This window comes from Urocampus carinirostris, chromosome 17 (genome assembly GCF_059441175.1).
Source record: "Urocampus carinirostris isolate Australia breed hairy pipefish chromosome 17, RoL_Ucar_1.0, whole genome shotgun sequence".
Classification (NCBI taxonomy): domain Eukaryota; kingdom Metazoa; phylum Chordata; class Actinopteri; order Syngnathiformes; family Syngnathidae; genus Urocampus; species Urocampus carinirostris.
In genome coordinates, this window is record NC_142365.1 from 11,077,349 (window position 1) to 11,094,799 (window position 17,451).

Genomic DNA, 17,451 nt, shown 5'->3' on the forward strand with positions numbered 1-17,451 from the left:
CCAGCCAGTCGTAGGGCACACAGAGACGGACAACGCAGTCGCTCATTCGCACCTAAGGACAATTTGGACCAGCCAATTAACCTGACATGCATGTTTTTGGAATGTGGGGAGGAAAACCCACGCAAGGACGGGGAGAACATGCAAACTCCACACAGGGGTTTCGATCTCAAGACCTCAGAACTGTGCCGCACACGCGCTAACCACTGCGTCGCCGTGCTGCCCGCTTTCAGACATCTCAATGCATATTTTTACACGGCATGCTAGCATCGTCTCTCCTCCAACCTTACCTTGACGACCGGCAGGTAACTCTGGACAGCCGCAGAGATCGCCTCCGTTCTCCAGCTCGCACGTGTAATTGGCGCAGGTCTCGGTGGTGCAGGGGTCCTCGATCCATTCTGCTAAAGACACGGTAGGCAGCGCCACGTCAGTTACAGGGCACACTCGGACCGGGATCAGCAACGTTCCTTACAGCAGTTTTCCTGGCCGATCCAGTCGGTAGTGAGGGCGCCGATGGAGCGGCAGGCCTCGGCGTAGGCCGCCAACGAGCCGCACACTTGCGCACCGCGCCCGTTGTAGCAACCGTCCAGGTAGCAGGAGCGGTAGAAGGGCCGAGGGTCCAGCAGGCCGTGGCAGGGCTGGAAGAAACCTTTGGGTTCGGTCAGCTTCAGGCAGGCGTCGTCGCGTTGTAGCGCTAGCACAGCCGCGTTGTCGCAGGACTGGGCCAGGACTACGTACTGGGTCTCGTCGCACCTGGTGGGATTCCAAACCACGCATTTATGTGTTACTGTAGTCAAACCCAGGGTCAAATTTGAAGGATATTGCCAGAATCCTCGAATTTTTCTTTCAGGTAAAGACCGAGGTGCTAATGCATGCTTTTATATACTCTCCTTTTAGATTTTGATAATTCCTTACTCTCTGGATTTCCCCAAAATAATATCACAAGCCTGAAACTGTTGCAAATTTAGTAGCTCAGGAGGTAGAGCGCTCGACTTGGGATCAAGGGATCCCAGTTCGAATCCCGGCTCGTCCGTGTTACATGTCGAAGTGTCCTTGGGTAAGACACTGAACCCCTGATACCCCCAATAAACAGGTTAGCGCCTTACATGGCTGCAAGGCCGCTATTGGGAAATGTGGAGCACATTGTAAAGCCCTTTGGGAAGTCATTGACTTGAAAAGCGCTATATAAATGCAGATCAGTTCATTTCATTTCATTCCATTCTACATTGAATAGACAGCAAGGTCCCTGTGCGGCACGTGCAAGTATGTGCATTTCATAGAAGTGCTTGACTAAACTCTACCTTTTTTATCTTTTTGGGTTGGTGTCTGGACTATTTTTGAAACATAACTTTTCTTACTTTCGCCATTTTCATGCTACACTAACAAAAAAAACCCAGTGTGATATGTAAATGAATGAAGACAATTTTGTACAGCACATTTGAAAGGAAACTGCTGTTTTTATTGTTTATTATTTCTTGAGTACTTGCAGATTTGGATAGTTTTTTTGTTGTTGGTGTTGGTTTAAAACCATCCTAAAAAATGTTTGCAAAATCCCCCGACCAATCGAAGTGAATTAAATTTGCTTTAAATGTTTAATAAAGTGCATTTACTTCAATCACGGTTCACGGTTTAGGATCCATTAACCACTTGGGCTTTCTGTTGTGTGTCTTGAGCAAGTACAGCCTGGTGGCGACTATCCCTCTCCATGCCGATTTTTTGGAGCAGGGGTTTTGCTCCCCCGCATGAAACAGATACTACTGGTTTCCAAGTGAGAAGCATCCTGACCAATGTTCCCTGTAATTTTCCACGGGTCTGAGCGTTCACACAAAGTCGGTGAGCAACGCTTGAAACAACAGTGAGCAACAGCAATCCCAAATGTGGCAACTAAGTCAAACATGTCCAAAACTTGACATCACGTTACATTTTGCTGAGTCTCCGGCAATGCAAAATTATTTTTTACTTTTGAATGAATTGACTCATGTATTATTGCAAAGGTTGTACGGCCTACAAACGTCATTTGTTTTTGCAACAATTTTTTCACAAGATTTCCATTTTTTTTTTCCTGGTATCTTTTGTTGCATAATACTAACATTTTTGGGGGACTTATTTAGCCGTTTGCACGATACACAACTGTATTTGATCACATTTTTTAGTGGAAGTACAATGTTGGCAACAAGATTGACTTGGTATAATTGGAAATTATTTGAATGCAACACAAACTTTTTCTTCTTTTTCCCTGTTTTTTTCTATTTTTTTTCATTCCTTTAAAAAATTCTCATTGTGTATATTTTTTCCTAGCTGTTACTTTTTTCTTTTTGTTGTCTATTTACTTTTTTTCCTTTGTTTCTTTTTCTTTTCTTTTTTTCTGGCTTTTTTCTTAATTTTTCCGTCTTTTTTCTCTTCCTTTTGTTTCTTTTTTTCTCAGCTTTTCACTACTTCTTCATTTTGGTATTTTTTCTTTTTTGTTCTATTCCCCCTTCCTTCCTTTAAGTCATTGTGTGCATAATTTTCCATAAAATTTGGTCATATAGGGATGAAAGAAGCAAAAACAACTTGAAGAGCCGTTTAGGACCCGAAAGAGCCGGTTCCTTTTAGTGAGCCGAGCCGAAGAAGCCGGTTCTCGAAAAACTCTACTGACTTTACTCAACTTCGTTCTACTTCGACCTTGACTTCAAAATACCGCATTTAGAACACAGCGTCAGGGGAACCCGTGTATTTTTTACTTTCATGCACTGTAACTTTGATTTAATTCGCCTCTTAATTAGCAATTTCGAGCCCTGATTTTTGTGAGCTAGCTAGATTTCCTTGTGCGCGGAAAAGCTCTGGGTATTGCACAATTGCGCGCACACGCAGCTTTGAGGGAACATTGTGCTGGATAGATTTTCTTGTGCACTGAGAATGTGCGAGCAGTGCGCGATTGCGCACAGCTTAGAGGGAACATTGCTCCTGATATTACTCAGATACAGCACCTTCATCATCTGGTCTCTGATGTTTTTCGATGCAATACGCAGTGTTAAATCCTCAGCCCCTACTCACAAACCTGTCCTGCATGCCGTTGGTCTTCCAGCTCTGCGCCAGTTCCAGCGCACTATTGGCCGGCCTTCCCGTGGAGGTGATGTAGTCGTCGTCGGGGTCCCCGTTGAAGTTGCCGCACAGGCCGCACAGCTTGTCCCTAAGTCGCATCCCCATGCTGACCCTCAGCGCGTTGAAGCGGTTGTAGCGCACCCTGATGCCCTGCGGCGAGTCGATCTCCACGAAGCCCTCTGACGACGAAAGCCGCGTCATCAATCCCGTCACCAATGGCATGGACACCGGCGTCCCGTTCACCTGCAACCACAAGATCGAACTCATCGGTGTACAGTCCGATTATATATCTCTTCCCCATATGTAATTCTTTATAACCCTGTAACTCTGTTGGGCAAATACACACGAGGCAGGAAAGAGGTCTAAATATAGTGGAAGCTAAAGCTCTTGTTGGTGATAGGAAAGAGTGGTGAGCTGTTGTAAAAGGATAGTGGGATGTTTAGACGCGTTCTAAGGGATGGGCAGGGTACCCGTATGATGCGGCAGGGGTAAACCAGTGAAAGCTGTCGGGCCCTGCTGTTGAACAGAAGAGTGTGTTGTGTCACCCTGACCCGAGTGTCATGACCGTTTTCTTGTGTCCCGTTTCATCTGGAGGGACTAAAGCATGACCACTTTGGGTGCTGAGGTGCTTTACTTGTTTGGGTGTTTGGGCATTTGGGTTGGCCATGGTCCAAAATATTCTGTGTGTGTTTTCTGCTACTTTTTCCCTGTTTTTATTTTCTTTGTTTTTGTGGATCGAGGGATATGACCAGGGTGGGTGGGTAGGTGTGAAGGTAGGTGTGTAGGTCGGTCGGTCAGTCGGTACATATATATTCTTCTCTGTTAGAAGAATACAAATGAGACTGTAACATGTCAGCGAGTCAGATCATAAAATAAAGTGATGGAAGCAAGATTAGACATGGCAGTCCAGGGTAAACATTTATTAAAGACTTTAAAGGGAAAAATAACTCTGGTTCCACTGCTCTCGGATGTTAACCGGTCACATTTCAGCCATTACTTGTTGCAGGGGTCAGAAATCTACCTGGCGGCCTTCACAATCAATTCTGCAAGCCCTGTACCATAACATAAGTGTTGTTGAAGCTCTTGCTTTAACCAGTCATATTTCAACTTGGCCACACCAAGGCCTTCTAGCTGGCGTAGAAATATGTCAGTGTTTTCACAAACTATGATTGGCTAGGGGGTGGTAATGCGCCAAAGTGATTGTGCCAACCACGGTTAAAGAAAGCCAAGAAGAATGATTGGCTAGTAACAGAGAGGGGTCTCCAACCTTTATCAGGCTAAGAGCTAGTTTTTGTTACTATTTAGCACAAAGGGCACCAAGTTTGATATGCATTTCTAAAATTACAGCTTATCATGTAACTACTATGTTCTTACCAGGTTCATTAATGGAAATAGGGGGTAAATAGACTCAGTCAACGACTAAAATGTTATTTCACTAGAAAATCACGATTGACCCAGCACTGGTGAGCTATTTTCTGAACAGGTCCACAGGCACCTCAGCTGTCCTTAGAGGGCACCCTGGTGCCATGTTGGAGACCCCTGTGATATTTTGTACCAGCCAGAGCGAGCAGACTGTATCTGTAGCAGGTTGCACCAGAAAATATATTGTTGTGTTGATTTAGTAACGTGATTGTCAACCCAAAATGGCTGAGGGAGGAGAAGAATCAAATTTAATTGCAGAAATACTGTCAAGACGGATTTTTTAGGAAAAGTCATTAAGTAAGATTAGACAACTCTGAAGCTAGCAAGCCTGTCACAACCAAGAAAAGGCTTTGTCCACCACTTTCAGCCCACTTACTATGAGCGATACCTCTGGCTCACAGGCAACACTGCAATTTTCAGCATTAGCTCTGATGGCGATAGAAAAGTTCTTGATGGAACTGAAACACATGGATAATCTGGACAGCAGAGTAATTGAAATATCCTTGAGGAAAGAATGGAGGGTGGATTTTATGTACAAATAATAAGGATTTTCAGTGAGTAAAGTGTGACTATATTCCAATATTATATTCTAATCTTATAAGGTGGTTATTGATGAATTTTTATATATGTTGCACCTGTAGCTGCAATATAGCTAAAAACAGTTACTTAGGCTTGGATTGCTTCAAACGTAGCTCTACTGAAGGCCTAGGTGTGAAACGTATGTCCCTGGAAATACTCGAACAAAGAAATAGCTTTGTCTGGAGACCGGGTTTGCAAGTTTTGTTGTTTTTTGATGGTGTGGCTCTCAATAAAAAAAAGAAAAATCTCATATATTGCTTGACTGTTTCTTTGAGTTATTTTGAATCCAACAGTTTTTAGGAATAACGAATGAGAAATGTCCTACATTCCCTAAGGGCACTAATACATATACTGTATATATATATATATATATATATGTAACAGGTGTAATGATACATTTTGTTTTATTGAAATTCCTGCTGAAATATGTTGTATAGTTTTTGTGTAAGGAGACACATCCGACTCGCAAACACGATAATCCAGGATTTCATTCTCCCACTACACCAATACTTCATGCCACTACTGTCAGGGAACAGATAAAGGACAATCAGATTTAGGAAAGGCCCGCCTAGGGAAAAGCCTGATCCCCTCTGCCATCAGCCTTATAAACAACAGGCCCTGCTGACCTATCCAATCAGTCTGCCCTCAATGTCCTGTCCCACTGTCATGTATGTTTGTCTATTTTCTTTTTTATTAATATGGTTATTACTATTATTTTATTTTTTTGATGTATTGTAATGCCTGTTGTTTCCCCCCTGTACAGTTGGGTGAAGTGAATTTCCCTAAGGGCACTAATACATCTAAATCTATAAGCATTTTTTAAATTAGTATCCATGTTTACGTACCTTTCAATTGGACACATGCAAAGAAGTTCGCGGAGGATGCCACATCTGTTTGTTACCTTGTCTATACAGTGGAACCTCGGTTTTCGAACGCCTCTCAGTTCGAACAAATCGGTTCTCGACCAAAAATTTAGAGAAATTCTTGCTTCGCTTTTCGTTCAAAAAATCGGAGTTCGAACCCTGGTACGCTAGGGTGCGATGCTGAGCGGCATACGGGTGTAGATCGTGTAGATTGCCCCCAACCCTCGTGAAGAACTGTTATCGCGTGGGCGCGCACTTCTTTTCGCTTTCGCTTTTAATATCGGTGAACGGAGTGTTTTAGCCCCTAATTATGCCTTCGAAGAAGGTCGGTGCAAGTAGCAAAGTTGCTACAGGTGAAAAAAGAAGAGTAGTGCGTACAACTATTGCATTTAAGAAAGAAATAATAGCAAAATATGAAGAAGGTGTGCGAGTTTCCCTTCTTTCGAGGGAATAGAGCATGGCTTCTGCAGACCACCACAAAGGTAAGAAATACTATTCATAATTATTTTCTTTATCTTTTAACCGCTCACAACTTGTTGTGGAGACCCGGGCGCTAAATGACTTGTAAACGACCTGATTTTTTTATTTTTACACGTTCATGTTAGCGTAATCTTTCGTACGGAAGATTACGCTAACGCGAACGTACGATTAGCCTGGGTTAGCTTCATGTTTACGTTCATGGTAAACATTCAGGGTGTTGGAACGGATTAAAACGATTTTACATTACTTTTAATGGGAAAAACGATTTTGGTGATCGAACAAATCGGTTTTCGAACAGTGTTCTGGAACGGACTATGGTCGAGAACCGAGGTTCCACTGTATTATTATCACACACAGTTGTCCGTTTTTTTTGGCTCGTTGTTTTTGACTATTTTGCACAGTACGTTTCCTACCAGCTTGACCCACCTTGACGTCATCCCCCGACACCAGGATGTTCTCCTCATTGATGTAGAGATAAACGTGAGAGATGAGGGTGAGGTTGGGCGCGCTGCGCTTGTCGAAGTTGGCGATGAGTTGGAAGGAGAGGTCGGGCAGCTTGTGGCAGTTGGTGGACAGCACGAAGGAGCAGGAGGCGGGCAGGCGTAGGGACGCCCCGTCGAAAGTCTTGAAGACCCCGCCGCCCGAGGCCAGGCATTGCTGCGAACGCCGGGCGAAACAACCGCGAACGCCGTGCCGCAGGACGCATTCCTCTTCCGCCTTGCAGCGCCGAGGGTCGCACTGCACCAGGTTGCGGCCGATGCATCGGCAACGCTTGCTGCAGTCGCTGTTCCAGAAAAGCTGTTTGGGCTATACACCAAAAATATCCTAATTGAAACTGGTTCAACTACTGTATTTTTCCAGATTATAAGGTGCACCTAAAAACCCCAAAATGGCCAGAAATTAGAACGTACCCCTTATAACCCAGTGCGCCCTATATACCGCAGAATTCGGCGGACTAGATCGGAAATGCATACAGTAATTATTGGTATGCATTGCCATAAATGGTTTTACAGTAAGACCGTATTTGAGCAATGAATAGTCAAATCAAGTCATGTTTCTTTTCTTCTATTTCCTTCTTTCTCTCTCTATCACGAAGCGGGTCGGGAAGCAGGAAGTTGGAACTCATTTCAGAGACAATCTGTCACTTTAATTGAGAAAGAAAAGTTGTCCAACACACAAATGGACCAAAAACAAAATAAAACACGCTCAAATGTAGGCAAAACTACAGACTAGGCATTTAACGGGATTAAACAGAACTCGTAGGAATCTCTCAGAATGTTACACCGAAGTGCAACAAAGTCCAACAAGCGCAACAAGAATAAACAGGTATCAAACAGGCATGAACAGGTTTTCAACAAGGGTAAACAATGGTCTTGCCAAGGGCAGTTCCAAAAGGCGCGTTTAAGTACCCATAGGAGTAATCAGGATAATACAGGTCAGCCGGTGTCAAGGGGCGGGACCAGCTGGGCACCATGGCAACCGTGCAGGACATGACACTCTCGTTTGCTCTCTCTCTCTCTCTCTCTCTCTCTCTCTCTCTCTCTCTCTCTCTCTCTCTCTCTCTCTCAAAACCCTCAATTTCTTTATCCCTCTCTCTCATTCTATTTCTTTTCATTTCTCAATTTTTTATCTTTCTTTTTCTTCTTTTGTTCTTTTTCTTTCTTTTTTCTATTTTTTTACAGCCCTTTGAGACTTCTTGTGACTAGGGCTACACAAATAAACATGACCCGATGGATGTCACTCAACTTCTTTCGCCTCAATTCTGAAAAGACCGAAATGGTAATTATTGGTCCAATGCAGTGACTTGTTTTTAAAAACTGGACTGAATATTGACAAATGTAGTATCACCCAGAGCGACTCAAGCAAAAATTTAGGTGTCATATTTGACCCCAATCTGTCTTTTCAAACACACGTTGGGAATATTACTAGAGCCGCTGTTTTTCATTTTTGCAACAATGATAAAATTTGTCCTACGCCGTCCCAGTCCGATGCGGTGATTAGAATTTATGCGTTTGTTACCTCCCGTCTCGATTACTGTAATGTACGACTCTCCGGTCTCCCGAAGTCCAAAATCAAGAGCCTTCAGCTGGTACAAAATGCTGCAGCGAGGCTTTTAACTAAGACAAGAAAATTTGATCACATTACCCCGATTTTAGCTAACCTGCATTGGCTCCCTGCTGGTTTAAGATGTGATTTTAAGGTTCTGTTGGTAGTAAACAAAATCATGCATCAAATTGCTCCCTCAGATCTTTCAGATTGAATTTCACCCCTATGGTCCGGAGCCTTTGCTGTGAAATCTCTGGTCCACTCGTGATCCCAAGAGCCAAGAAGAGAACCACAGGTTCGAGAGCATTCCCCATTCGGACCCCGTGCTGTGGAACACTCTGCCCACTGAGATTTGATCTGCAACCTCAGTTGAACTGTTAAATCAAGGATTAAAACACACTTCTATTCCATAGCTTATGAATGACCTATAGTTTTTCATGCCCTCATGTAGGTTCTCTATTAATTTACCTTTTTTTTCTTCTTTTGTTCCCTTTTTTATTTTGTTGTTTACAGCCATTCACGACTTATCGTGATTAAGGGCTATACAAATAAAACATGACTTGACTTGACTAGATCCCTGTAATGTGTCGGCGCTCTCACTGCCAAATAAAATTTGGGGGCAAAAATACTAAGAACATTTGTAGCAAACCATATTTTTGAGATATTTCTCATTTCAATTCACCATCCTCTTGCAAAAATAATGGAATTTGCCTTGTTTTTTTTAATCGTAAGTGGTTGAACAAATTAAAGAAACAAAAGAAAATAAATAAAATCCACAAAAAAATGGAATTGGACAACATAAAGAACAAAAAAAATCTACACCAACTAATTATTCACACGAACAAAATAAAAAGAATTGTAGCAGAATGGTTGAAAAACGTAATAAAAATATATATTTTTTAAACTAAAGAATACATGAAACAGAAAAACAGCCACAATTTAAGAAATGAGTAGGGTGAAGTTCCTGTAGAAATGTTTTCTTTTTTGTGTTCTGTTTTTTTTAATGCTAAATTATCATTTTATACGTAAAATTCCGCAGCACGGCGGCACAGAGGTTAGCGCGTGTGCGGCACAGTTCTGAGGTCGTGAGATCGAACCCCCTGTGTGGAGTTTGCATGTTCTCCCAGTGCTTGCGTGGGTTTCCTCCGGGCACTCCGGTTTCCTCCCACATTCCAAAAACATGCATGTCAGGTTAATTGGCTGGTCCAAATTGTCCCTAGGTGTGAATGAGCGAGTGAATTGTCTGTCCCTGTGTGTCCTGCAACTGGCTGGCAACCAGTTCAGGGTGTCCCCCGCCCACTGCCCGAGGATGGCTGGGATGGGCTCCAGCACCCCCGTGACACTACTGGGGATAAGCGGTGCAGATAATGGATGGATAGATGTAAAATTCCAGTAGGGTCTGCACTGACCTCGTAGTACTTTCCATCGGTGTAGCATCCGCAGTCTTGTGGCAGGATGCAGCTTTTGCCGTTGAGGATGAATCCCTGGTCGCATTGGCAGCCGTCGGTGCAGTCCATGCTGCAGTTCCTCAGTCCGCGGGCGAGGGCGCACTGGGGCGGGCAGACCGGCACGCATCTGGAATAGTGACTGTTTGGCGGACACCGCTGGACTGGGATCAGGTTGGGTAAAGATAGGGCATGTTCGTTACATTTTTACTAGATTTCATTTATTTATAACTGAGTTCAGGACCAGTTAAGCAGACAGGGCAATTTGATTTGATGGGTTGGGCGGATTTTGTATATTATATATCTTATTATATACAACCGTATCCTTCTCTTTTGCAGTATTTGGTGACATTTTTGCAAAAAAACTCCGCTGGCACCTTGTTTTGAAACCAATTGGTGGGCCGTCCGAGCCTGCAAAACTTTCCTGCTGGCCTTAAAATATATCTCAATCATTCATCCATTTTCTGCACCCCTTGTCCTCAGTAGGGTCACAGGGAAACTGGAGTCCATCCCAGCTATCTTGGGGCAGTGGGCAGGGGACACCCTGAAATGATTGCCAGTCGTAGGGCACACAGAGACAGACAACCATTCACTCGCTCATTCAAACCCAGGGACAATTCAGACAGGCCATGATTATCTTTGGAATGCGGGAGGAAACTTATGCTGGAATCGACCTCCGCGCTATGCGCTAACCACCCAGCCGCCGTGTAGCTATTTTATGTGAGGTTGATTGTATTTTGTTGAATAATCACACATCAGCCATTGCTTGTTGCCGGGGTCAGAAATCTACCTGGAGGCCTTCTCAATCAGTTCTGCAATAGGGTGGTCCTTAATGGGGGTCGAAATTTTTTTTTTTGAAATATTGGGCTCTGACCCCCCGCATATGTTCTTATATCGATAAAAACACACTGTGTGCAATTTTGAACAATTTGGATAATATTTAGAGGTAGCTAGACGACTTTGAAATTTCCCAAAATGGTAAAATTTTGGCAATTTTCGAGAAAAAACGGAAATCTTAACCCTATGTGTACGGCGTTTTAGAACATCCAATTTCAGTCCATTGCTTATAATTGTAACACAAGAAAAGTTACAAGTAACTTTGTACACTAGGTCTGATATAATGTGCGAAAAATCCTTATTTTTCATACCAAAATTTCAGAGGCCTTGAGCGACCTCTAAATATCCTTTGATTTTGATGAAACTTTGCCTAATTACGTTTTGTATATATTGGAACATATTCAAGGGGTCAGAGCATGAAATTTTAAAAGTCGAAAAATAAGGACCACCCTATTCTGCAAGCCCCGTAGCATAAAATAAGTATTGAAAAGCTGTTGGTTTAACCAGTCATATTTCAAGTTGGCGAGACCAAGGCCTTCCAGCTGGCATAGGAATAAGTCCGCGTTTTCATAAACTATGATTGGATAGGGGGCGGTAATGCACCAAAGTGATGGTGCCAACTGCCGTTAAACTTAAAGAAGACAAAGAAGAATGATTGGCTAGTGATAGAGCAGGGGTTTCTGACTTTTTTCAGGCTGTGGGCTACTTTCTGTTACTAATTAGCGCAAAAGGCACCTGGTTTGATGTGCATTTCTAAAATAACAACTTATCAAGTTACGACTATGTTGTTATTATGTTATTACCAGGTTCATTATTGTTAATAACGTTTATAATTGAGTATATCATATAGTATTTGTACACAATACATCATATATTATTTTGTGACATTTTTACAAAAGAACTCCGCTGGCAACTTGTTTTGAAATCATCATTAATTCACACATAATTTATATATGTATATACATTGTTGTCAGAGCACTGATAGATAGATAGATAGATAGATAGATAGATAGATAGATAGATAGATAGATAGATAGATAGATACTTTGTTCATCCCCGAAGGGAAATTCACATTTCCAGCAGCATCCCTGAGCTGAGAACAGAACCACCACAGGTACATATAACTTGTGAAAAGGCAGTAGATTGTATCTCATTGTCACAATATTTTTAGTCAGTAAGTACCAGATGTAGCGTTCATTTCGTAGAATTTATAGTCATTTGTAACATGTGGAATGCACAACAAAATCAACATAATTCGTTATTCATTAGTCTCTGGTACTGTGACTAAAGATAGTGTGATAATGAAATAAAACCCAAGACCTTTTCATGGTAGTCCAGTGGTAAGAGTTTGGTGCTGTCACCGCCACGACCCAGGTTGGAATCCCGTTAGAGGCCAAAGACGCACATTCAGACTTTGAGGTTATTGTTAAACACGTGTGTCAAAATTCTCTCTGGTAGTGTTCAGGGGGCTGTATTCAGCCTGCAGGCCATAGTTTGGGGACAAATGGATCTGTGGGCTGCGGACTGGTTCTAATAAGGACTCGAGATAATATTCGGATGCAAAAAAAAAAAACATTCTTGTGTGTACTATTCATTAACAAAGAAGTTAAAAAGCGTGTACTCACCACAAGGGGCGTGGCCCCTCCAGCCACTGGCAGGGACCCCTTGCGTCTGACAGGTGGTGGCGTAAGCTTGCATCCAGCTGCAAAGAGTTTCTTGCGCGCCACCATCCAAGCAGGTATCTCTCAGGCAGCCTTGGTAAAAGAATTCTGGCGCAACCTTGCTGTGACACGGCGCAAACGGACCCTCGCGATCGGCCATTAGTCCGCACAGCCTGGCTGCTTCCGGCTCGGGGAAAACGTAGAGACCGTTTCGCAGACGGAGGCGAAAATCGTTCACGTCCTCGTCGTCTTCGTCGTCCTCATCGTCTTCTTCGGCGGGTAAAGCGACAGCGCCATCGCCTGGTGGGTTTTTCTCGCCGCATCTCGGGCACAGCTTTCCGCAGCCCACCTAGCATTAAGGATGCGATGATTAGTCAATGTTGTTGACGAACATCTATAATATGAATAGTCGACGAATCATTTTATTATCGACTATTAGGTAAAACGCCTTCAACGGGCAATCCGCCTTTGAGACTTTAATGTCACAAAAGCATAGATGTCACATATCGCCACAAAGTTAGTTTTTCTACCAAAATAGAAAAGCAACAAGGGATTCAATGCTTATCGTACGATTTGATACTCAAAATTCAGAACGAAATAGGTGAAACTCAAATTTTCGGAAAAAGTTTTCCCCCCAGTCATTTAGGATCTGATCCAACAAACCATCCAACCAACCATCCAGCCCTACCCAAAACATCCAAACCCACCAACCCACTTACACACCCACCCAACCAACCAACTTACACAAAACCAAACAAACAACCCCCACCCACCCACCCAACCAACCAACCAACCAACACACACCAAATCCAACAACCCACCCACTTACACACCCGCCCAACCAACCAACCAACCATCCAACCCGAACCAAACCAAATCCACCAACCCACCGACCCACTTACAGACCCACCAACTTAAACACCCAACCAACCAACCAACCAACCAAGCGTTCATCCATCTAACCAAACCCAACGTTTACCCAACACAAACATCCAAACCAAAAGGCCCAAAACCACCCACCCACTTACGCCACCCACCCACTTACACACCCAACCAACTTACACATAACCAACCGACCACCTAACCAACCATCAAACTAACCATCCAACCACCCAACCAACCAGCCAACAAACCATCCAACCCAAACCAAATCCCCAAACCCACTTACACACCCGAACAACCAACCAACCAACCAACCAACCAACCAAACACAGGAAATGGTGCCCCTACAACCAGTGATTGTTTTAGGCCCGCAACGGCATTTTTACCATGACACATGGGGGGCGGCAAGAGATCTTTCAAAAAAAAATTAAAAAAACAATCACAATAAATGTGCGCTTGAAAAAATGTTTTGTATCATCTAACAACATATGACTTTGCCTCTTGTCAAATAGGCGACCCTTCGCTGCAGCTTTGACGTCCCTGCTCGCTGCGAACGTGTGCGGGGGTTCACTGTAAGGTGAAAGTAACTCTTGGAAATTAGCCAAACAATACTGTCCTCTAGTGTTAAACATGATCACGAGAATTGAACCACTGGTCTAGTATTGTATCCGGGTTGTTTTTGTACCTGGCAGAAGGCATCCCTCTCGGCCCAGGTTGCACCCCATTCTTCTGCGCTTGCCGGGAATGTTGTCGGAGCACCGCAGAGTCCGCACGACGTGTTATAGAGCCGACGGGGTAAAGTAAAAAACAGGAGGGTGTTCCAGTCAAAGGTCACTTTGAGGCCAAAGTCTGTCTCCAAGATGAGGAGCGAGCTCCACGTGAAGATGGTGACATTCCCTGCGCCCAGCTTCAAGGGAATGTACAATCGCTCCTTGTTCACCTGAAAGATTGAAAATGTCCATTTCAAAGATGATACATTGGATATTTTATCCACAAGTTGAGAACTTTGGTAAGTCATGCTAGTCACTTATGCTAGTTAGAAATAGATTTTTATAGAAAATGACAATGACCCATTACTGGTGAGCTATTTTCAGAACTTGTCTGTGGGCTACAAAGCAGTTCTAAAGGAGCTACCTGGTGCCCGTGAGCACCATGTTGGTGACCACTGGAGTAGAGTAATGTGGAGGGTTGAGGGATACAACCCCCTTTTCACCAAGTCAGCCCAGGAGCGACTTAGCTTCTCCCTATACACGTCCCTTAAGCAACACAGATGACTCACCATTACAGTGTTCTTGAACCCTCTTGTCACCTCGATTTCGAAGTCAAAGACCTCCAGCCTGAAGCCTCTCACCCAAACGGCTCCTCCTGTCCCCCTATCCTCATTAAATGCCACCAATTTAAACATGGGGAAGCTCCCAAATGCCCCGTCCCGGCCCCCACAGTCGGAGCTGGCCAACGTCAGGCTACAAGAGCTCTGCAGTTCGAACGGCACACCGCCGAACGGCAAAAAGTTTCCGTAACCGGCCGCCACGCAGAGAATTTTGGTCCTCGGCCTGCAGTAGTACAACCCGCCGTCCTCCTGGCAGAACTCCTCAAACTGGCACGGCGCCGGTAGGCAGTAAACGCTGTTGTCCGAGGCATTGCAGTAGCAGCGCTCCAGGCAGTCTCGGTCGGTCCAGAAAGTGTGGTTGGCGGGCAGGCGGAGGTTTAATTCGAGGCCAGCACAGCCGCAGTCTTGACGGGGGACGCACTGTCTTTCCTGCAATACGAAGCCGTCGTCGCAGCTGCAGCCTTCGCCGCACGGGAACGGGCATGGCGAGTCCGGCTGGTCCAGGTCAGAGCAGGTGAGGGGGCAGGCACTGGAACACTCATCGAAATGACTGTTGGCCGGACAAGGGAGAGCTGGGACGGAACAGAAAATTAAGATAATCAGACTGGTGTTGTGTATAGGGCTGAAACCAAAATATATGAATCATGTGCTGTTGATTATATTTTGTCCATCTATATTTATTATATAGTTCCAAAATGTCTGTCAGCTTCCTTTCATTGCTTTATCCTTGGTTGCGCTGAATCCAGATGTGTGCTTTCGTATTCAAGCATTTACCTCATGACATTTCAGTCATTATTTGTTGCCAGAATCAATCGTGTCTATGTCTTTAGGTGTAACACCTAGAAATAACAGCATCAACATTAAGTATGCGTACCAAAACCTCTAAAGTTTGAAAGCATTTTAGCCTGGATACGGTAAAGAAAAAGACCTTGCTTATCATGGCAGTACTTCAGTGATGCACCACTATTTAAAGAGTACAGTTGGATGGTTGAACGAAACGGAGTCCGACTCACCTCTGTAAAATTCAACGGTCAAGCCAATGGAGTTTTGATGACATGTATTGAGCATTTTTGTTAGTCTAATTAGTATGAAATGTATCATCTGTACTGGGTGTTTGTAGATGCAGAGTGAGGCATGCATTCTTTCACCTCATGGCAGAGGACGATAGTGAGACCAAGGGTTCTGATTTAGTGCACATCTTACCAATAGAACTAGTGATAGCATTTGAAAGCTAACAGTAAGTCATCCAGGCATTTCTTTCTCGTTGCATGGACTTTTATTTATAATGGAGGATTAGGTTTCGATTGGCAGCATGGCAGCGTATGCGGCACAGTTATAAGGTCATGGGATTAAACCTTCCCGTGTGGAGTTTGCATGTTCTCCCCGTGCCTGCGTGGGTTTACTCCTGGCACTCCGGTTTCCTCCCACATTCCAAAAACATGCATGTCGGGTTATTTGGCCGGTCCAAATTGTCCCTAGGTGTGAATGAGAGAGTGAGTTGTCTGTCTCTGTGAGCCCTGCGACTGGCTGGCAACCAGTTCAGGGTGTCCCCTGCCCACTGCCCGAAGATAGCTGGGATGGGCTCCAGCACCCCCACGACCCTACTGAGGATAAGCGGTGCAGATGAATGGTAAATGGTAAATGGTCTGTATTTATATAGCGCTTTTCAAGTCAATGAAGACCTCCCAAAGCGCTTTACAATGTGCTTCACAATCACACATAATGGAGGGAAGGATGGATTACCTATCATTGATGCTTTTCTTTAAAAAGGGCGGCGCATAGACTCCATTTATAAGGTAAGGTGAGACAATTACCATTTTCTTCCTATGCTTTAGTGCCAACCAAATGATGAGAAAGATGATGGTTCACTTTTTCGTAAATATGACTGTGCCTCACCAGAAACCAACCTCACTTCACGTCACTGTTGCTACCAGATCAAAACATATCAAATCCAAGTATTTTTTTCGACTTACGGCAGTCGGTGGCAGTCCTCCAGGAATCCAGGAGCACCTGAGCGTCCTGGCAGGCGGCAGCATACGCCTGCAGTGAGGAGCATAGAGCCGAGCGGTTGCCGTCCTTAACGCACATGTTGTACAAGCAGTTGCGGAAAAACGGCGAAGGGTTGACGGCGCCGTGGCACGCCGTGAAGGAATTGTTGCTAGGGTCATTGACCGCGCCGCAAAACCTCGCCCCCTGATAAAGGCGCAGGTCGGTGCAAGTCCGGTACAAGTCGTCGCAGTCGCCGTTGCAGGTCAGGTCGCTGGCGATGGAACGCCAACCTTCCGAGAACTGCGCCGCCGACTCTGCAAAACGTCCGTTGGGGAGGCGAAAGTCGTCGGCCGGATCGCCGTTGAAGACCCCGCACAGGCCGCAAGTGACGTTGTGGTAAGCGGTGGACAGGGAGATGTTGACGGTGCCCTGTCGCGTGTACACGACGCGGAGGTGACCCAGGGATTCCACCACGGTGGCGTTAGCCGGCGCTTTGTAGACCTTCACGCGCTGTGTCGCATGGACGTAAGGGAGGGAGATCGGTTCGCCGTCAACCTAGGACACAAACATGGAGAAGCGTGTTTGAGAGCAGAGGTTCACTGATCTTTCTTTCATGATCATAAATGATTTGCTTGGTTCATTGTTACATACCATAACAATAAATATATGTCCACTAGAAACTATAATGCAAACAGTTCGAGACAGTACTTAACAAAAGACTACATAAAAGTGCTCCTATTTCGTTAAAACCTGCACATTTTGACAGACAGGTTTTAGGCCAATTCCCATTTCTTCCACTTTGCCTTGTTAATTTTCTTCCTTACCCTTCTACTTCT

At 44.5% G+C, this 17,451-nt stretch overlaps 1 protein-coding gene across 1 annotated transcript in view; it reads right to left on the bottom strand.

Moving 5' to 3' along the window:
- The window catches only part of tecta (tectorin alpha), a 50,427-nt gene that overhangs the window by 16,528 nt on the left and 16,448 nt on the right, over positions 1-17,451 (bottom strand). The window contains exons 9-17 of the mRNA XM_088321676.1: positions 16,600-17,170; positions 14,576-15,198; positions 13,982-14,236; positions 12,379-12,763; positions 9,881-10,080; positions 6,852-7,232; positions 3,038-3,324; positions 470-750; positions 288-398 (exon numbers count right to left, since the gene is read on the bottom strand). Coding sequence (XP_088177802.1) covers positions 288-398; positions 470-750; positions 3,038-3,324; positions 6,852-7,232; positions 9,881-10,080; positions 12,379-12,763; positions 13,982-14,236; positions 14,576-15,198; positions 16,600-17,170 — 3,094 coding nt within the window. The remainder of the gene's footprint in view (positions 1-287; positions 399-469; positions 751-3,037; positions 3,325-6,851; positions 7,233-9,880; positions 10,081-12,378; positions 12,764-13,981; positions 14,237-14,575; positions 15,199-16,599; positions 17,171-17,451) is intronic.